The 22,838-nt window shown below is 38.7% G+C and overlaps 1 protein-coding gene across 8 annotated transcripts in view; it reads right to left on the reverse strand.

Moving 5' to 3' along the window:
- Positions 1 to 22,838, reverse strand: part of LPP (LIM domain containing preferred translocation partner in lipoma) — a 698,664-nt gene that overhangs the window by 100,053 nt on the left and 575,773 nt on the right. For all 8 annotated transcript variants that reach the window (XM_014547744.1, XM_014547746.1, XM_014547747.1 and 5 more), the window contains one exon: positions 10,905 to 11,074. In XM_014547744.1, coding sequence (XP_014403230.1) covers positions 10,905 to 11,074 — 170 coding nt within the window. The remainder of the gene's footprint in view (positions 1 to 10,904; positions 11,075 to 22,838) is intronic.

The following is a 22,838-nucleotide window of genomic DNA, read 5'->3' on the forward strand; positions in this document are numbered from 1 at the left end:
TCACCCAATCCTGCCCCTCTGGCCACCTAATTAATTTTCTTTCAATAAGCACGAATCTGTGCACCAGCTCTCTAGTATTACTATAATAGCAGTGATTCTGTGCATAACTAATAAGATTTAGGAAGAAGGCTGGCCATTAGTTTATTTAATCCTATTGAACACTTATTTTTTCTTCTATTTTAGAGTTTTTTTGTGTGTTGTAATTTTTTAAAACAAGAATGCATTATAAATTTCATTAAATGCCCTAAAAACTATCTAGTATTTTTAAAATTTGATAAATCAATACAATGAATTATGTTACAAATTCCTAATATTGTCCTAACATTGCCATCATGGAATAACTTGGGATGTTTCATTACGTGAAATTCAATTTGTTAACTTCACTTAGGATTTCTGCATTGGTGAAAGGTTAGCATAGTTATCTTTTTGGGGCAAGCTAGACTAGGTATTAATTGGGATTTATATAATGTTTTGGGAAGCTTATCTTTTTTTCCTCCTAGGCTTTGAAAGTTGAAACAACACAGGAATCAGTCCTCTAAAGATCTAAAAAATCCTGTCAATAAAATTTCCTGGTTCTATCTCAGGTAGTATCTCTACATTTCACTCATGCTTTTGAGGTTATTCAAGTTTTCTTCTCCTGTATTTTAGATTTGTACAAAAAATGGCCTCTTTTATATAAAATTTTAGGTGTAATAATTTCAAAATGTGTGAGCTACCTATGCTAAGAACTTCTTTTTTATTCCTAATTTTATCTAATTTTTGTTTCTCTTTTTCTTATTTTCATTGGATGTTTATCTTATTGATTTTTCCAAAGAAACATTTCCTGTACCTAATAACGCTAGTATTTTTTCCATTTATCAATGTATGCCTTTATTTAACTAATTCCTTCCTCCTTTAAGTTGATTTTGTTGTCCTTTTCTATTTTTTTAGGTTAATATATTTGCACTCTTGTTGCAATTAACGACCCCAGCTTTGCTTGAAGTTCCACTTTGGCTTCATTTGCTTCTCACTGTCATGCAGAGTTACCATCATCACTACTTCTAAGAACTCTTCACTCCAGGAGTATGTTTGCTTGTTTACTCATCTATAGATGTGCGATTCTGCCAGCCAAAGTAAGAAATGTCTACCTTTCTTTTTCAGTCTGTGATATGACATATTTTTTAAATCTTCTATAGATATTAGGAGAAAAGATACAATCTCTTTGGTTATATAGATTAAATCAATCATATTATTCAACTTCTATAATTGGTTTGTCACAAAGACTGCAAGAAATGTGTTAAAGTTTTATAAAGAATATGGTTTTACCATCTTCATCTCATATTTATATATTTCAATGTAATAGTATTTAATAAAGAGAAGCACAGGACTATTCTTCAGGAACTGTGACCTCTATCTAATCTAATAATAGAAAAACATGGTAATTGACCGTACCTTCGCTATGCCTCCCATTGGCTAATCAGCGAGATATGCAAATTAACCACCAACAAAGATGGCGGTTAATTTGCATATGTAGGCACGAAGGGGCGAAGCGAAAACTGAAGGCGGCTCCGCCCAGAGCAGTGAAGACTGAAGGCGGCTCTGCCCAGAGCAGGGAAGACTGAAGGCGGCTCCTGCAGGAGCGATGGTCTGGGTCCCGGGTGCCAGAGGAAAACCAGTGCCGTCAGGCAGGGGAAGGGAAGGCCTATTGCACGAATCTTTTCGTGCAACAGGCCTCTAGTAATAAAATAATGTTCTTTGTCCTATTTGATAGTTTTTTCTTGAATTGTACTTTATCTACTATTAATACTGTAATTAGTAGGTAATAAATATTTTCTTTTGGTCAGAATTTAATGTTACATCTTTTCCTACTTACTTATTTTTAACTATTAAAAATAAAAACTATTAGTTTTATTGGTTCATTGTTTAGTACCATTGTATTTGCTCTTGATTGTCCCCCACCAACACTTTATTTTGATTAATTTATTTGTCTGCTGGGATACTAAAGTCATTTTTTTCATAAAGGTGATATACATTCTTTTTGAATGTCCATGGAATATTTAAAAGAAACTATTTCTATAGAAGGCAACACTGTTATGAAACAAAAACAAGTTACTAATTGGTACAGATGGTATGATTCCACTATGTGTATGTAAACACATGTATAGAGATGTGTCATTATAGCTATAAACATATATCCATACTCACATACAGTGAAATAGAAAAGGAGTGTGTGTTAAAAAATATAAACTGTTACGTTACTGAGACGGGATAGTTATGCACCTTTGGATATATTTTCAAATTTTTTTCTCCTAGTCATATAATACTTAAAAGGTTTTTTTTTTTTGTTTTTTTTTTTTGTGTGTGTGTGTGTGTGTGTGTGTTTGTTTTTTTTTTTTTGGTGTTTTTAATTTCTATTTGAAAGCAGCCCAAGTGCCCATCAGTAGATGAGTAGGTAAAAAGCTGCAGTACATTTAAACATTGGAATATTACTCAGCTGTAAAAATGAAGGGAATCTTACCTTTTGCGACAGCATGGATGGACCTGTAGAGTATTATGCTAAGTGAAATAAGCCAGTCAGACTGCAAATCCATATGACTTCATTTATATGTGGAATCTAATGAACAAAATAAACTAACAAAGTGGAGACAACTTATAGACAGAGAACAGACTGACAGCTGTCAGGGGGGAGGGGGTTGGAGGCTGGGTGAGAAGGGTGAAGAGATTAATCAAAGGAAAAAAAAAGACTCATGGACACAGACAACAGTATGTTGACTACCATAAGGAAGGGGGCATTGGGGGCGGGGAGTAAAAGAGGGCATAAGGGGGATAAATTGTGAAGGAAGAAGACTTGACTTGGGGTGGTAAACACACTATACAACATATAGATGATGTACTATAGATCTATAAACCCGAAGCCCATAATTTTACTAACCAATATCACCCTAATAAATTCAATAATAATAAAAAAAGATATGAAGAGCCACTGAAGAATATTAATCTCTGAAATAGCATTGTCAACTGAGTAGAAGAATGTCAGTAAGGAGAAATGAAATAAAAATAAAGGTTATATATCTGAATAAAGAATAAATTACTAACATATGAATGAATATTCTGAGCTCAGTATTTCTCTAATAAAAAGGCAAAAGCCACATCTATAAAATTCAGTTTGGTTTACCTATATATTTTTTTAACTTGACATTATAGAAAATAGTAATAGAGAAAAATTAATTAGGAAAGAGAAACCTAGTAATAACAAATGATATTTCCAATCACTGTTTGGATATGTGGGAAAAGCTGGACTTGAGAACCAAAGGCCAGGGTCAAGTCTCAGATCGGGCACTCATGCTCCATGGAACTGAGCAAGCTGACCATTTCCAAAGCTCTTACTACTGGAAATGAAGGCGGTTATAATTGTACCTATTTTCTTGGGTCCTTAGAGGATGACACGAGATAAAAGAAAAGTACTTTGTAAAAGTTAAAGCACTACACAAATATTAGTTGTTATGATTATTTTTAACAAAAGAAAAATAAATAAGAGATTTTTGCCTTAAAACCTGAGGCCTTTCAGGGAAAGCCACATGTACAGGTAAATGCTCAATAAAAGACAAGGACTGATTGCTTTTCATCAGTATAAGTTCAGCACTTCAGATACTGTAATACAGTAAGATATAATCCATGTGGTCATCAGCTAAAAGGTTGAAAATGGAAGACTATAGTCACAGGGGGCTATCAGTATGTGCATATTTTTAGGAAGATGAACATTAGTTTCAGGATTTTATGAACCCAGCAATAAAATTAGAAGATCAGTTCCTAAGCTTCATTTTGTCTTTTACTTTGAAACTATCAAAACCGTTGCAAAATGGGACTAATACTCTCCCCTTTGTCTGTTTCACAAGGTTCTAATAGGTATGATCATGTACAATAATAGATGCTCAGAAGCTATGTAAACTGTAAGGAACTATATAAATGGAAGATAAAGCTATTCATAATTGTTAGCATGGTTAAATCTCTTAAAATAATAATTGACAAGTTTTCATCTTTCTTGAAGCATTCTCTCCCTGTTTCTGGGAGAGTACTTGTGGAGTGATGATGTGAGATACCAAGAAGAAAATGCCTTTATATTGGTACTAGAGGCCCAGTGCACAAAATTCCTGCACTTGGAGGGGGTGGAGGTGGGGGCCCTCAGCCCAGCCTGCACCCTCTCACAGTCCAGGAGCCCTTGGGGGATGTCTGACTGATGGCGGGTGAAGAGATTAATCAAAGGAAAAAAAAAGACTCATGGACACAGACAACAGTATGTTGACTACCATAAGGAAGGGGGCATTGGGGGCGGGGAGTAAAAGAGGGCATAAGGGGGATAAATTGTGAAGGAAGAAGACTTGACTTGGGGTGGTAAACACACTATACAACATATAGATGATGTACTATAGATCTATAAACCCGAAGCCCATAATTTTACTAACCAATATCACCCTAATAAATTCAATAATAATAAAAAAAGATATGAAGAGCCACTGAAGAATATTAATCTCTGAAATAGCATTGTCAACTGAGTAGAAGAATGTCAGTAAGGAGAAATGAAATAAAAATAAAGGTTATATATCTGAATAAAGAATAAATTACTAACATATGAATGAATATTCTGAGCTCAGTATTTCTCTAATAAAAAGGCAAAAGCCACATCTATAAAATTCAGTTTGGTTTACCTATATATTTTTTTAACTTGACATTATAGAAAATAGTAATAGAGAAAAATTAATTAGGAAAGAGAAACCTAGTAATAACAAATGATATTTCCAATCACTGTTTGGATATGTGGGAAAAGCTGGACTTGAGAACCAAAGGCCAGGGTCAAGTCTCAGATCGGGCACTCATGCTCCATGGAACTGAGCAAGCTGACCATTTCCAAAGCTCTTACTACTGGAAATGAAGGCGGTTATAATTGTACCTATTTTCTTGGGTCCTTAGAGGATGACACGAGATAAAAGAAAAGTACTTTGTAAAAGTTAAAGCACTACACAAATATTAGTTGTTATGATTATTTTTAACAAAAGAAAAATAAATAAGAGATTTTTGCCTTAAAACCTGAGGCCTTTCAGGGAAAGCCACATGTACAGGTAAATGCTCAATAAAAGACAGGGACTGATTGCTTTTCATCAGTATAAGTTCAGCACTTCAGATACTGTAATACAGTAAGATATAATCCATGTGGTCATCAGCTAAAAGGTTGAAAATGGAAGACTATAGTCACAGGGGGCTATCAGTATGTGCATATTTTTAGGAAGATGAACATTAGTTTCAGGATTTTATGAACCCAGCAATAAAATTAGAAGATCAGTTCCTAAGCTTCATTTTGTCTTTTACTTTGAAACTATCAAAACCGTTGCAAAATGGGACTAATACTCTCCCCTTTGTCTGTTTCACAAGGTTCTAATAGGTATGATCATGTACAATAATAGATGCTCAGAAGCTATGTAAACTGTAAGGAACTATATAAATGGAAGATAAAGCTATTCATAATTGTTAGCATGGTTAAATCTCTTAAAATAATAATTGACAAGTTTTCATCTTTCTTGAAGCATTCTCTCCCTGTTTCTGGGAGAGTACTTGTGGAGTGATGATGTGAGATACCAAGAAGAAAATGCCTTTATATTGGTACTAGAGGCCCAGTGCACAAAATTCCTGCACTTGGAGGGGGTGGAGGTGGGGGCCCTCAGCCCAGCCTGCACCCTCTCACAGTCCAGGAGCCCTTGGGGGATGTCTGACTGATGGCATCCTGTGGGGAGTGGGCTAAGCCGTCAATCGGACATCCTTAGTGCTGCCTTGGAGGCGGGAGAGGCTCCCCGCCACCACAGCTGCGCTCGCCAGCCGTGAGCCCTGGCTTCTGGCTGAGTGGTGCTCCCCCTGTGGGAGTGCACTGACCATCAGGGAGCAGCTCCTGCATTGAGTGTCTGCCCCTTGGTGGTCAGTGCACATCATCGTGACTGGCCGACCAGTTGACTGTCTGCCCATTGGTGGTCAGTGCACATCATAGCAAGCAGTTGAGCGGCCTTAGCATACCATTTGCATATTACGCTTTGATTGGTTGAATGGCTAACTGGATGACTGGACACTTAGCATACTAGGCTTTTATTATATAGAATGTGTGCATGTGCATGTGTGTGTGGTGTGAAAGGAGAGACAGAGACTCCTTGGAGATGAGTGAGCAGAGGTGGACAATCAAGAAAAGAGAAGGAGGGAAGTTCATGTGGATTTTTCAGATTTTAGTCTGAACTTTCAGTTCATTTGCCAACATCCACATAAAGCCCTAGCCATAACTGCCTTTAAAACATTTTATTAGAAAAAAACTAAGCATAAAAAAGAACAACTTTCCAGAAGAGGTAGAACATCTACCTCTTAATGTAGGTGGAAAAGATCGAATACTTTAACTGTAGCCATTGAGTGACATAAGGAAGCAAAAGGCCACTAAAGTGTTGGCCACTAAAGTGCCAAATTCAGGAAACTCTAAGTGTTTAGTCTCCTGTGGAGTTGGCCTCATACTTCGTGAGGCCTTTTAATCACTTGGATCTTGACTCTAATAAAAATGTCTACACAACTTCCACTGCTGGAGAGCTAGGAGCTGGGTTCGCTCCACTCTGAGGAAGAGCCCTGGGTGAGGGGAAGACCTTGGCTGCCATTTCATAAACAGGCTTGCTGAGAATCTCTGATGTGCTGTTTGTAGGCGCAGACTCCTTGGCTATGCTAAGAACACAGAAACTGTTTGTAAATCTACACTTATGGGTAAACCTGTCTCCTTCAGGGCAGAAGGGCACACAAGTAGGAGGCTCTGTTGCTACTCTTCAGACTCATAACAACATAAAAATATTCTTAAGCAAAGCATGAAAATCTTTGTCCTTCTCATATATGTCTTCATATTCCTTCTATGGCATCTATTTATTTTGGTACTTCCACAGAAACGGCAGCTATGAAATTACCCCAAAGTTAGAGAGTTTCTAAATTGTATCCAATTTGCAGAGGGAAAAAACAATGACAATAATGCTATTAATCAAATCAAACCCTTATATTAGTAAACAATTTCATGATGTACAAAATAAACCTGCTCATTCCTTCTCTTTGAAGACAGGAAAAAAGTTAGTATTTCCCTTTAATAAATGTAAATACTGGTACTCAGAAATTAAATGACACACCAGGAGAGCAAGGACTAGAACCAATATATTCGATCTTTATCAATTTGCTTCCCAAGGAAGCTTAGTGTTCTTAAATTTAATCCATAAGAATAATCAAAGCTAAGATTTTAAGAGATCTATCACCAAAGTAGAAAAGCATCTCATTGGTTTTGCTAATAATTCTACAAATTAAAATTAAAATAATGCACTCAATAAATTGATTCTAAATAAATATAAATACAAATTTTCAATAGTGGATAGATTATAATTTCAAATGCAGTCTCATTACTATGATGGTTCTCTAAACTGAAAAATATTTCTGAAGAAATCTAGCAAATGTTCTCCAAATTGCCATAAACTAAGCAATATAAATTAAGAAAGTTATTAAAAATAAAATAATATAAAAATTTTATTTATAGGCATGCTATTAATAATACCAAGAGATTAGAAAGTATCCAATATCATTCTAGTGGCAAATGGCTTGAAAATTTAGTGTGTAAACGTATAAAACTAAACAGATAAAAAGCTAAAAATAATTATTATTAGTCATAGGAAGCGATGTGCATATTTATATGAAGTCAATCAATAGGAAATACAAAACGAAGCATGTACAGAATGATTAAAGGGAATTACAATGCTGTACAGAGTGAGGCTTGTTTCATTACATGTATGTATGTGCAAGGATTAAGGATTTAAGAGAATATAGGAAAAGATGAATAATCATTAAAACAAAGTTTCCCTCAAAATTATATAAATGTTTAACTTAAATATGATTTAAAGTTGATGAATTCAGGCAAGAGTAAATTAAGTTTTACATTACACTGGTCTCCCCCATAGACTCAAGAGCATCAAACATGGGTGGTCTTTACAGAGAAATGAATAAACTACTATCTTCAATGTTCTGACGCTATCAATTTAAAAAAACAAATAAAACAAAACACTGACTGAGGCCTAGGGCCTGGCTCTCTCTGCTTTGTACAGGATGTCTTTCTTTCAGACATCAGTTTCCACCAATGGAATGAGAGGCAATTTGAATGCCATTGCAGGCGTTTGTTCTAAGGGCTTTGGTTCCAAGAGGGATACATGCACCCAGCTTTCCCAGTCCCCACACTTCTAATGTGGCAGCTTATTGGACTTATGAAAGTTCAGAAGAAATTAAAATGCTAACACATCCATGAGGGGCTTGAGGCCTGGGCTGACCTCTGAAATCAATATTGAACAAGGGTCTCTGAATAAATCTTAACTGAACTCTGATAAGAATTCAATTACATTTTACAGTCACCATGGATAAATCTCATTAAAGAAAAATCACGATTAAAGTTTCTGAGGAGGGAGAGAAGTCAAAAGGATGGTAAGAATTTCCATTATTTGAATTCACCCAGGTCTTCCAAGGATGTGACTGAGTACCTCCCAGACAGCGTTCCTTGTTATAAGCATTGTATAGCATCAGGCAACCAAAGCAAACAGCTGCGGCCTGAAGAATCACCAAGTTCCTACGCCTGGAATGGGGGCAGAAATCTGAGCCTGCACACTGCGGAAACCCATAATTTAGCCAGATTGGACATTTTTTTTTGTTTTATTACATACTCAGGAGAGCAAGCAAAGCATTTAAAATGCTACATCTGACAGGTTAAAACAATTTCCTAAAGCCTGCTGAATCTCACTGCACATGTAAGGTCCTCACATTCAGACTAAATAGGCCAGAAATCCTGTCAAAATTAACCTCAGAATAGCATGTATTTCACTACCATTCCTTGAGCAAGCCACGTGTGCTTTACAAAGATTGCCTCATTTCATATCCACAAACCTTTGGGGAAAATCCAGAAAGCACCCCATTATATAGATGAGGAAACTGAGGCTTAGAAAGATCAGGTAACTCTCCCAAGGAGACAAGACATTAAGTGATAGCACCAAATTCAGACACGTATTCTTTACATCATGTTATATTGTTTCCCAATATCATTTATATGATTCCTAGCTCATCAGGGATAAAGAAAAACTGAATGAGGCTTATTAAAGTAGCAAGAATCAACAAGGCAGTCCAAAAAGGGATGGAGAAAAGATACAAGAGCTACAAAATCACAGAAGCCTGTGCTCACTTAGTATAAGGACAAACAGCCATGCATAGCTGCTTCTCTAGGCTCTGCTGACGTCACCGTCAGAGCTCACTATGACTAGCATATTTCATAATGGTGGTCCTATGTGAATGTCATTGCGAATGACAGTCTGCACAATCTAATGACAAAGGCAGGGGATTTGTAATTTTCTTTTGTCAACACAGAATTCAAAGGGCGATATTTGAAATATTCTCATTTACTACAGAGGTAGGCTTTTGTTCACTGACTTCCCCTGATATGCAATTGCTCCTTGCAGATCAACAGGACCTTACTGTGTTGGTGTTTATGTTCTGGACAAACTAAAATAGTGTGACGCCTGTAAAAATAAACAAACAAACAAACAAAAAAACACGGGACTAGGAGTGCCAACAACTGAATATAGCCCTGGCTTGGACACTAATGATACAAGAAGTCACTTTATTCCTCTCTGCTTCTCTGTGTTCTCACTTCTAAAGAGAGGAGTTAGAATAATGATCTTCAAAGTTTGTTTGTTTGTTTTTTCCAGCTCCAAAATTGCGTAGCACTATAATGATGCTATATGTGTGTTTAAGTTGTCTTTGGGGAGAAAAAGGAAATAAAATTGAACCTAAAAATGCAAAACAATATTAAATCTTGTAAGATCTTTATCTCGAAGAATCTTCAGATCTTTGCTACAGACTCCAGGGCTGCAATGAGTTAGAGCCGTCAGGTTATGGGAAAGTGCCAACGAGCCAGGTTCTTCTGCAATCAACTTGAAACTTGGGGATCTGCAAAGCTATTTATAACTCGAATTGTCTTGCACCAAAAGCTTCCTTTATGTTGACATTCTTGGGCATTGAGGGCCAAACCATGGCTCTTTTGGGGGTTTGCAAAAAGCACTACTTTTTCCACTAACAAGTGTTCAGCAGACACATTAAAATCATGCAGAAGGATAACAAAGACATTTTCTTTAGGTTAAAAAACAATCTGTTCACCCATTAAATTGCTGTATCATATGATTGCTTAATGTATACATGTGAATAGCCGGGCCAAAAACTAAGATAATGTGACTACGAGTGTTTGTTAGTCACCCATCGATGTTATTAAAGTATAGTTGTCATGTTCTTCAAAAAGACAACATCAACAATTGTTAGCTCAGTCAGCATTACTATTCATGTTCCTTTAAGGTGTGCTATATTAAAGCGTTTCTCAGTGTGCATCATTGAAAACCTCTGGGTATGATAGGTAAGAAATCTTCTGGGTAGAAAAGAGGTGATTCAAAGGACCCAGGAGTTTAAAAGTGCATTGACAAGTCCAGAGGCCCTGTAATACTTCTCAACAAATACTGACAATTCAGGGTGACACCTAATAAGGAGGGTGTAATGTTGCCACTTGGGAAACTCTCTGATGCTACAAGGGATATCATGATAGCTAGTACATACAAGCTTGAAATCCACACGGTGATGATCTTCCCAGCAGACCACTAAATGAATGGCAGCCCCATCCCAACACACTTTTTCCACATGAACACATGGGAGAAATTAAGATATGCCAATTTACATGCACACATATTGTGAAGTCTGGGTGAAGTCAAGATCTGATGGCAACATTCTATCTGGAGTGACTGGCACTTTGTCAAAGAAGATATCTTTGCAAAGTACCCGAGGACCAATTCTGAACTTACAATGTAGCAGGGCTCACAGTAGGCTTTCTTCTCCATGGCGTAGAAGGGCTGCCCTCGGAGCTTGTTGTTGCAGATGATGCACGTGAAACAATCCACATGGAAGACCTGGTCCATGGCAGTGCATCCTGTCCCTTCCCCAATGACATTTTCGCCACAGCGAGCACAGCGGCCTGAAAGAGAGAAGGGATTGACTGTTAAGAACACACAGAAGAACACTTCAGTCCTGGGCTAGAAACCAACAAGGGAAAGACAGCAGCTTCGTAATGTCTGCAGCAACAGCAATGGGACCACCACTATCGCCATCACCGCCATGAGCAAGATCACCAGGACAGTCACCACTATGCCCTGTAAGGCCAGCAGGATGGGGATTTTACATCCTGCTATAAAATTGAGGAGTTGACTGTCTCAGCCAAAGAGCCCGCAGAAAATGACAGAGTGGAACTCAAGTCGAGGCCAGTGCCCCGACTCTACTCTCACATGGGAGTCTAAGGACAATGGCTCTCGGGATGGTAGGAATAGGTGGGATTGACTAGAAAAGTCTTTCTTCTCAGGGAGTCTGCCTGTCTGGTTAGACTGGGAGGGAATGGAGTCCAAAAGCAAACTTCAACTCTTTTCACAAAAGCCCTGGTTGTAAAACCTTTGCATCCAGCTCTTGGTGACAGGCAGGTCAAAAGCCAGGCCCTTTCATTTCCAGACAGCTCTGACTGCCAGAAAGTTCTTTCTCATGTTGAGCTGGAATGCTTGCTCACTCTAACGGCTACCCAGTAGTTCCAGTTCTGTCTTCAGGGGATTCAACTCTCCTCTCTTATACTTGACACTCTTTAAAATATTACACTTCAGTTAGTGTTGCCTCCAAGTCTGTTCTTGGGTTGAACATCCTTAAATCCTGCAACAGTTCTACACACTGTAGGGCTTGAGTCCCTCATGACCCAGGGTTCTGCAAATTTCCAGCATTCTTAAATGGATTCATGGGGCATCTGGACCACAGATGCACATCAGGTTTAGCTTTAAAATATTCACATTAATTCTTAAATAACAATAAAACATAATTTCAGAAAAATATTTATGTCAGCGAGAGACATTTTGCTGGTTGCAATCTGTCTCTGTATCTGGCTCCATCGTGGGAATCTTGTCAGAGGTCAGATCCACATCCAGGTTCCCATCTCATTCTTTATTTCTTCTAAGTAATTACAGGTCACTGGGGATGTCTGCAAGGATCTGCAGGCATTTATAGGTAAGCTATAGCAAATCTAGTGCTTCATATGTGTCAGGCATTTTCTAGGTGCTTTTTATATGTTAAATCCTTTCATATTCACAACAACCGATGTGATAGGGACTGTTATTATTCCCATTTTACAGATGAGGAAACTTAGTCACAAAATGGTTAACTAACTTCAAACTCAAGCAGTCTAGTTTCAGCACTTACGGTGTTAACCACTATGTAATCTTGCTTCTGCCTGGTTCTATGAATCAGGATTGAACACAGATCTGACATTATGGAGAAATTTCTCACTGAATGAAGACTGCTTTCAGCACTCTGTCACATTGGATTGACAACCATTTCACACCTAAAAATAGGAGGGCTAAATGTTTCAACTTGGGAGAAAAGAGGAGAATATATTTCTAATCCTCTCTAGTTGCATTTGGCCCTGTAAAAAATTTCTTTATATTCTGTTGCAGGATTTGAATGTCTTTACAGTATAGTCCATTATCTCCCTCCTAGAAAATAAAAAATATCAAGTGTTTGAAGAATAGTTAAACCCTTGACAACTAAGTCATCTCCACTATAATTGACATATTATAAAGTCAATATATTATTGACATTTGTCAAAAGGTGTGGCTTTATTTTCAAACTTCTGTTGAAGAGTTAACTTGTACCTGTTTTTATTATAAAAATGTATAACCTTAGAGGGGCATGTTTAACATTATGGATGTTCATTGACTTTAGTAACCAAAGCAGGTTATTTCAAATAGCACTATTTTTTTTGTGATTATTAAGAACAAAATGCTTAATTGGTTTACTAGAAAGTTCACTGAGCTATGTTTGAAAAAGATGCTAAAATTCTGAGAACTTCATGGTATTATCTGACAACATTTCATTACAGAAAACATATTGAGGATAATAGGCAATCCATAACATCTAATTTTTAAAGAGTCATCATCAGACTTAGTGCTTAAACTCTTCTTTTTCAACTGCTTGTGCGGAAAGATCACATTCATCCCAACATATACTGATTCTTTTTCTATATATATTGGAAGCCTGTTCACTAAAATTTACATTGTAATATTAATCTGAAGTAATATTTATGGTATTATCTTTATTAGTATTTTTTCCACCTTCAATGAATCATACTTAAATCACTGACCTCCTTTGGTTGATCTGAAGAAATAAAGCAATACAATAGTAAATAATGAAAAATGTAGCTTTAACATCAGCAGAAAAAATCATACTAACGACATGAAAATATTCTGGGCTGAATGGCACTGTTACTAAACATTGATTTAAAACAATTCAACAGAGGTTTTGTGGTGCATGTGATATTTTTATAATGTGATGAGTATTAAAAGAACTTATATGCATATATGCATAGCCCATGCACAAAGACAATAGTGCAGTTAAGGCCAGGGGTGGAGCAGGAGCTGGGTGGAGTAGGGCAAAGGGTGGAAAAATGGGAGACATTTGTAATACCCTCCACAATAAAAATAAATTTTAAAAAAGAGTAAGTTGGATTCCTGAGAAAATTATTTCAAATTTAACAACTTTTAAAGTAGTTAAGTGCAGGTCAACAAAATTATTTTTAATTAATTCCCTTTTAGACATCAAACTGGATTCCCTGATAATCCTTCAGGGACTACTAGTGATCTCTGGTGGAAAAAATGCATTCAATCAGATGTTATCAACTGTTGGTCATGCTGGTCTACAAGGCAGGTAGGGGTAGCAATTATGATTTAGACCACAACCGCCCAAAGGGTAATATCTGGAGTCCAAGAGTCTGGGTCTACAAGGCTGATAGAGAGTCTGAGAACCTGGGGGAGATTTCAATCACTGATTAGATGGAAAGATCAGAGCAGAGCCTTGAAGGACAGGCTGCAAAGTAAACGCTGGAATTCTCATTCTATTCAAGACATTCCCCAGGTATCTACTCTTTGCCCAGTACTATATTTGGCTTCCCTGTGACATACAACAGTGGATCAGACAATATCAGTACCTTTTACAGTCATTAGGGGACTATATAGATTCCACAATCACATGAGAAAGTGTTACATGGGAAAGTGCAGTGGAATGTGGGAGGAAAATCACATCTGAGAAGGTTCAGGAAAGTTTTAGTGGGGAAAGAAGTAATTGAGCCCAACCTTAAAGGATGGAATTTTGACAGGTGGGAATGGAAGAGAAAACTACAACACAAAAACCAAATGCTTATTGAACCCAAAAATTCTGCAGTGATTTGGTGCTGGCATAATAAGGTTTTGTCTTCTCAGCTATGAAAGCCGATGGGCCGAATTCATAAGGAACAATCTTTTCCTTTATATTTTGGAGAATATTCTTCCAGAGTGGGTCAGGCAAATATGCTGGCCCCAGACATGACCAGCTCTGCTGCCTTCGGTATTTTTCCTATTCTTGGGAGAAATCAGGGACACTAGGCTCGAGGGCAGTCAGTCTGGCACCTTTAAAATCACAAGCACAGAAAAAGAGCGAAGAACAAAAATTAAAAATAGCCCTGCACATCAACAGGACAGTAAAGGTGCCCGAATGTTCCCTTTTTACATGAAAAAAAAAACTTTAATCATGGCTTTTAGGGAGGTATTGAGAATAGAAAGAAAGTTCCTCAAGCATAGTGCATTCTTGCCCCTACAGGGGCTCATACTACACATCACTGAAAGCACACCGCACTCTTAAAGCCCTTCTTTAAGACAAACATCTCAGCACTTTCAAAGGAGGAAAACCAGGGGAATAGTACAGGAGTAGCAGGCATCAGAGCATCAAGGAATGATAATTGATTAGGGGCCAGTAGGAATCCCAGGGTCAAGTTCAAATGCAGGGCTGGTATGAGAAGCTTAGCACAGGAACTTAACAAATCCAAGCAACAGTCATACAGCTTGGGGAGAATTTTGTCAGTGAATTAAGTCACCTGAGCAACAACAACAAAAACGAGCTTGTTTATATATTATTGCTTATTATATATGTTGCTTTATGTCAACTGTGGAGATAGTCGTGAATTCTTCTCACCCATTACTCCTCCTTTTCCTCCCAACTATAGTAACCTCTGCAACCTCTCTGAAATGCTTCCTTCCCAGCACAAGCCTGCTATGTAAATTGAGCTTCATTATCTCCCTTGGGCCATTGCAATGGCTTCCTGATTACTCCCTTATCTCTGGTTTATTTCCTCTTATAAATGAAAAGGCTTTATGGAAATCTTAGTACTTGAGCTAAGTCTGGAAGGTTACAGTTTTTGAACAAGTTGTCTTGACGAATGGCATGGGTAGAGGGTGCTTTTACAAGGCAATCAACAAAGAAGCAAGGAAGGTGGAGTAATGGAATATGTTTTCATATTTAATGGTTCCCACTTTCTCTTTTCATAATATGAATTTATTTCCTTTACACTATGAAAATAAAGTGTTATTTAGAAATGTTTCTTGGGTGATCAATACACCATTAGGCCATAGACTGTCCTTTGCAATCAATGCTGGCTTTGGAGGTGGGACCAAAAATGTCCATAGCCATTTGGAGAGTTAGTGCTATGGTGATCAGGGGTGACAGACTCCCAAACTCGTATATTATTCAATATCAAAAGTAAAACAGTAAATTTAGGCAGACATCAAGCCACATCACATGTGTCTTCATGTCCTCCTTGCTTCTTGATTTATAATAGAAATTTTAGGCACAAGCAAAATTAATATTCTATCTTTAAATATTATAAAGAACTAAAACTTTAAATGCCAATTCTACAACAAATCAGCTTTCTCATTAGATACCTTCTAAAATATATTCTGAACAAAGTCCTGCTCCAAAAGTTAAATCAATAAGGTTATATCAGGCTAGGGAAATGATGGTCATGTATACCTAGAAACAAAGCCTGCCCCAATTTATTATATTATTGTCCTAAATCACGAACTCCATTAAGGTGGTTCACAAATTATCTTCCACTGAAGATACAAAAGTATAAGAGAACAAGTTTTTTTTCTTTATGTAACAGGTCCATAATGATATTCACTGATGGTTCTAGGCTGATGGCATTTTCTAATGGCCAAAGTTTTTATTTTATAGAACCCTGCAGCCTCAGTGTATATATTAAGCAGTTTTCTTAAAACTTGCTTAAGTTCTAGGACAGTGATCCGCAATCTTGCCTGTATGTTGGAATCATCTGAAAACTTTTAAAAGAAATACTGATCTCTGGTCTCTAATCCAGAGATTCTGATTTCATTGATCTGAGGTGGGAGACCTAGGATGAGATTTTTAAAAGCTTCCAGGTGATTCTAATGTTCAGTCAAGTCAAGTTGAGCCACTTTCCAAGAGGTGCCTATTTCTGTGCTACTTGTCAGGAAAACAGCTAACAAGTATCACCCAAATAGGTTTCATCTGCATGCAAAGCAGTGCAGAGGCAGACTGGTAACAGTGAGTTGGCTGGAAAAAAAACAAATTCTGTGGCATTGTAATATACATTTCTTTTCAACAAGAGTCATTTCTCTTATGTCTTAGTTTGAAGAGTTTTCAATGGCTTTCCCCCCAATTGATAACTACATAAACAGAATCTGCTAAATTTTCTCATAAACTATTGACAGTGCTGCGCCAGAGAAAAGCAGTTCATGTGTATTGATTAGAAGCACTACTATGGAACAGGCTTCTTTTGTGTCACAAATGAATTGATAATATGGCACTGCTGTGTGGCCTAAGACAATATAGACCCTACAAGAATGTCAACTGATAGCCATGTAAGTAAGGTGTGGCATCACAAATTATATCATGCATCAAATTTAATCATTACTACTTTCTTGGACTGTCTTTAAACAATGTAGCATTATTTAGCCTCTTATGGTAGTGCTTTTGATTACTATGAATACTTGAATCCTTATCAGATTTTAAAAGCTGGACTATAAGATATATCCAGTTCTGTCACTCTGCTTATCTATCTATCTAAAGCCAGGGTCCAAAATGACTGAATGGATGACCAAACACCAGAAGTCAGTCCTGCAGTCAGTGCTGGGTCGCCATGGTGACCAGCACTGACTGCCACTGCTGCAGGTGCAGCGACCCAGCACTGACTGCCAACGGGGCTGCGGATCAGGCCTGGAGAGAGGTCTGAAGAGAGAATCAGGGTCTGATCCGCAGGCTCTGTGGCAGCTGTTGATTAGCCCTTGCCTCTGTCTTTCTCTCCGGACCTCAACAGCAGTCCTGCCTCCCTTTCCAGGCCTTGCTAGCAGCCATGCGGGATGCTGATCATCCCCGCCTCTCTGATCAGGCCTGGAGATAGGCCCGGAGATGCTGACTGGCATAGAAACTGACCAATCAGAACCTAATCTGGAGGAACTGTGAGGAACCAATGGCTTCCTAGGAGGAAGAGCTTTTGATGCTGACTGGCATAGAAACCAATCAATCAGAACCTAATCTGGGGGAACTGAGAAGGCAGAACCTAAGGTGGGGCTGAGGAGGGGTTTTAAGGGCAATGGCTGTTTGGCGTAAGGTGTAATAAAGCGGTTCAATTTTTTAATGACCAGTTTGGCAGTATGGTTCATATGGCTGGCTATCAGTCCAGATATAGGGATTATGTATTTTTGTCAGCCAAGAGCACCTCCTCCTGCTGAAAAGCCCCTCCCCCCCCCACCAATTTAAGCAATCCTATCCTACATAATCTATACTAATAAAAGGGTAATATGCTAATTAGACTGGGTCGACTGGCCATCTTCTGGACGTCCGACTTCCAGACAAAGCCATGGTGGTGGGGACCAAGGCAGAGGCTGTTAGGGGATATCAGGCTGGCAGGGGAGGGCTGTTGGGAGCGAGATCAGGACAGCAGGGGAGAGCAGTTGGGGGCAAGATCAGGCCAGCAGGGGAGGGCAGTTAGGGGCGACAGGCAGGCAGGAAGAGGGGTTAGAAGCAATCAGGCAGGCAGACAGAGGCAGTTAGGGGTGATCAGGCATGCAGGCAGGTGAGTGGTTAGGAGCCAGTGGTCCCCGATTGGAGAAGGTGCAAGTTGGGCTGAGGGAACCTCCCGCCACCCTCCCCCCATGCACAAATTTTGTGCACCGGACCACTAGTATGAATATAACTCCATTCTACTACTACATTATATTATTGCTTAGGTGGGCCATGCAGAAATGCTTGAAGACTCAATGGACATGTGGATAGCAAGATGAAGGAAGGGGTAGATAGCTGTTCCTCTCTCTCCCTTCCCTATACAGTATATACACACACACACACACACACACACACACACACACACACATACTTGCAGGATGACAAAAGAAAAGGAGCAATGACTGCTATGGCACTAGGACCAGTGATAGACATGTGAAACATGGTGAATGAGAAACATTCTATTGTCTCTTACTTCACTGACAAAGGAGAGACAAATAAGAAAAACATTTGAAATACAAAATAAGAAATTAAGATTAGGTAAGACAGAAACAACATAAAACAAACCCCCAAAATGACAGAACAGTTCACGAATGGGTAGACAAAGGTCTGGGCAACAAACCTGATGTTATGGGGATGGGGGTGAGGAACCTATTGTTAAAAGGAAGTCATTATGAAGTCTAACCATGAGGTGATTCATTTATAGATATATATTTGCTTAGGTTGGACCTTCAGGTAAGGAGGTGAATTGGAGGGGGAGTCCCACATAGGGTTGCAACAGCAAGTATGCTTCACTGATTTAAATATACTGCACTGTGAAGAAGTATTGCAAATATATGAAAGAAAACCACTGTACTGTTTTCTGTTCCAGGCACTGTCCTACCACTCTTCATACATTCTTTCATTTAGCCCCATCAACCTTTATCTATTCTTATTTGATAGATAAGAAACCTGAGGTTAACTGACTTGGCCAAGGTCTCAAAGGTAGAATGAGGTGAGGCTGAGATTAGAACCAGGTCAGACTTGCAAAGACCACCTTCTTAATCAGCATGTTTTTCCCCTATGAATATATTTTAGTATTCAATCATAACTCTGATGCTTTTAGCATTGTCTAGGAGGGGGGCCCATTCCATCTCCCAGGGAAAGAAGAGCCAGCATTGCATCAGTTCTCCATCATCTTGAGAGGAGGGTCCAGAGTGTGCATCTCTGGTCCTAGACATAAGGAGCTCTTCATTTTGAAGTTGTCCAACACCTGCTGTAGTTGGAGGGAGAAAGTAGAAGGACCTCTAGTAGATACTTTGTAGCTCTTACCCTCATTGAACTTCATGGAAAGGTAGTCAAGACACTTGTTTCATCTGTCCTTTCTAAAGAAGCTGAGAAAGGTGACTTCTGTGCAAAGTACTTGTCACAGAATAGAGAGTCAGTGTGAATTCAGGAGTGCTCAATGAACATCAGGATATGCTTAGAAGAGGAAATCATTATAGGTGAGTGTCCTTCAAAGAAGATACTGAGCTGTTGAACCTCAAACTCTGGCTTCCCACCAGGAAAGTTTTTAAAAATACTCATGCCCATGATCCACTTGTAGGGATTCCAATTTATTTGGGGTGGGGCTCTGCAATAGTGATGTTGATGTACAGTGGGTTGAGAGCCATTGCTGTAAAGGGAGCTGTGTGTTTATGTGTTCCACACACTGTAGTTTGTCCTGGAATATTCTTAGACATCAATGATGGCTAGAACCAACAGCCCTGGCTGTCTGAGCTACATTTTAGGAAACCACTATTTGTTGGAACCATGTACCCTTGTCCCAAACTTCACTAAACTAATTAACACACACACACACACACACACACACACACACACACACACACACACACACACAGTAGGCAGGAAAATCACTTTCTGATGACTTCTATTCTCAGGAAAAACAACACAAACAAACCACAAAACCAGACAACAAGAATAAGAACAAAACAAAAAACAACACTGCTTTGCAGTTTGGGATAATGATAGCCTTTAAACAAAGTTCTATATAACGTGGTGTAACGGCAATCAGACAGAACTGTGGGGGTGAACTCACTAGTTTTGGGAGCCTGAACAAGTTCCCTAAATTTCTGAACCTGAGGTCCCTTGTTTTCAAAACAAGGAAAGTAGACAAGTAGACTCCTGGGAGGCCCAGGTGGTCTTGTCAACCCTTCAAACACACTGAGTCTCTATTCTGTGCCAAGTACTATGCACAGCAGTCACCTTTTCTCCGCTTCTGTAGAAAGGAGAGATGAAACAAGTGCCTTGACTACCTGTCCATGAAGTTCAATGCAGGTAACAGCTACAACATATGTACTAGAGGCCTTTCTACTTTCTCCCTCAACTACAGCAGGTGTTGGACAACTTCAAAATGTAGAGTTCCTTATGTCTAGGACCAGAGATGTATGCTCTGTCCCCTCCTCTAAAGATGATGGTCATTGTGGGATAGTAGAGATAGCTGCATCTGTAAGACAGTTATGTAAGATTTATATTCACCAACATGCTATGCATAGAATTTAGTGCTAGAAATTCAGTTCCAAAGCTGAACATTTCTGTGGCCCCAGAGAGATCATAATGATCAAGGTATTCTGCACATACTATTTTCCAAGCATTGTTTTAAGTATTTGAATGTACTATCCTATAATCTTTCTAACAACCCCATGAAGTAGGTCCTTATCAGTATCTCTACTGTCCTTGAAGAAATGTCAGTCTAGAGAGATTAAGTAACTTGCCCAAGGCCATAGAGTTAAAAAACTGAAGCTGAAATAGGGGCCCAGACAGTCTGACTCTAGAGCCCTGCCCTCTAACCTGGCTTATTACTTATCAACTCCAAAAATTCCTGAAAACTCTGGTCTGGCAGGAAGCTTGTGCAAACCTTATCACGTCCCTGACAGGAATATCAGTGTCTGTGTTGGCTAAAGCAAGATTTCTCTTCAAATTAATTTTTATACATGGACAATTTCATATTCCTGCACTTAATTTTTAATCTCTTCTTTTATACTTAAAATTCGTTTCATGATTGATCTGCTGACAGAAAAAAAAAATCAATAACTACGAGTAGTGTTACAACTGCTACTGCAATGATTATTTTTGACTTATGATTTGAATCTGGTGTGTAGTATCTCACATGGGGATTTGTGTTTCCCTCAAGCTCCATGCAAAGCTAAAAATCTTGACATTTGCCTGGGTACTTTTACTTTTTTTGGTGGAAAATCCTAAATTTGTTCTGGTTATTTAAGAGCAAACCTAATACTGAGGTAACTCAAGAGGGTGTTTCTAAAGTCACTGTATTTCAATGCCCCACAATAGCCACGGGCTTCTCCTTATGATGCTAGTAGGCACTCCTTCTATTTACACAGTGCTTTATAATAGACAATGTACTTTCTCACCTGACACTACCAAAAACAGCAAAATAAAAGTTATAGCTAATATTACTTACAATAGCAATAGTGTGGTGAAGGCCTGGGGCAGGGGAGCAAGTGTGGGCTAGAAGGGGTCAATGAGGAGGGAGGGGGACATCTGTAATACTTTCAACAATAAAGACAAACTAAAAAAATAAAATTTTGATACATGAAGATGGAGAGCAACTGCAAGTTCATATAAAACATCATTTCCATGTTGTCATTTAAATCTTACAAGAACTAAAAGCTAGATGAGACAATTATCCTCTTTTGACAAATGAGTTAACCTTATGAATGACTTAAAGGGTAAGTAGCAGAGTTGGAATTCAAGCTCAGTTAACCTGGCCCCAGTCTAGTGGACTTTGAGCTAGGCCACATGACTTGTGCACCTGACACTGGACCCAAGATGGGTGATGTTCTCACCCATCAGAAGCTCGTTAGTCTTATTTGGGTTTTGGTTTTCTATTTTATACTGAAATGGCTGCTATACATTGTTAAGAGAATTTAAAAAGTCCCAGATTATAAGAGCATGTGGAAAACATAGACAGCATACAGTCCAATCTAATCTACAGATACAAAAGCAACAGCTCAGAGAGAGGCAGTGCCTCAAGAGCCCATTGCAAGTCAAGAGCAAATATGAGGCCTGAATTCAAGACTGCAGGCTCTCAGCGAGGTGCTTTCATCTGCACAGGTGTGCCACCACAAGTATTAGTTTCTTCCCACTAGTAGGCGCTGTTGCCTGGGCCTGAGGAATCTCTCCCACATAAGGTAAAATTTCATTGCCAATAGGAGTATTGTGTGGAACACTGTAGTCCACAAGAATGACTTCTACATGATTCCAGAAGAAGGTTAACTCCGTCATCATCAGAACCAGGACACCCATCTTATTTCTGTCTAAAACACCCGGCATGTGCTGCATTTGTACTTCTGTCTGTTCTGAAATTCAAAGCAATGGCAGCAGAATGTGGGGTAGTGGGTTTTGCAACACACCTCGGGGCCAGAGAAGGCCAGGCACTGGTCCCTGTTTGACCAAAGGTGGTCTGAATTTATTTGTTTTGTACATTAGAGTTACATTTAATAGTCACTGATAGAAGGTTTCTGACTTTATTTTGTTATTTTTAAAGAATAAAAACCCCATTGACTGGAATAAGTAGTAGATTTGTGGTTAGAAGAATTGGGTTTTAGTTCTAGCTATACTAGATATAAGATCTGTGACTTTGGGAAAGCTACTCCATCCATCTAAGCCAGTTATAGGTACCTCAATAGAAATACCAGCCCTAGTGAACTCAAAGAGCTACTGGGAGGATATCTACACTAATAAAAGAGAAACATGGTAATTAGCGTACGACCGCTACCCTTTTCATTGGCTAATCAGTGAGTATATGCAAATTAACTGTCAGCCAAGATGGCGGCCGGCAGCCAGGCACTGAAGCGAACAGG

Source organism: Myotis brandtii, unplaced genomic scaffold (assembly GCF_000412655.1).
Source record: "Myotis brandtii unplaced genomic scaffold, ASM41265v1 scaffold483, whole genome shotgun sequence".
Taxonomy (NCBI): Eukaryota; Metazoa; Chordata; class Mammalia; order Chiroptera; family Vespertilionidae; genus Myotis; species Myotis brandtii.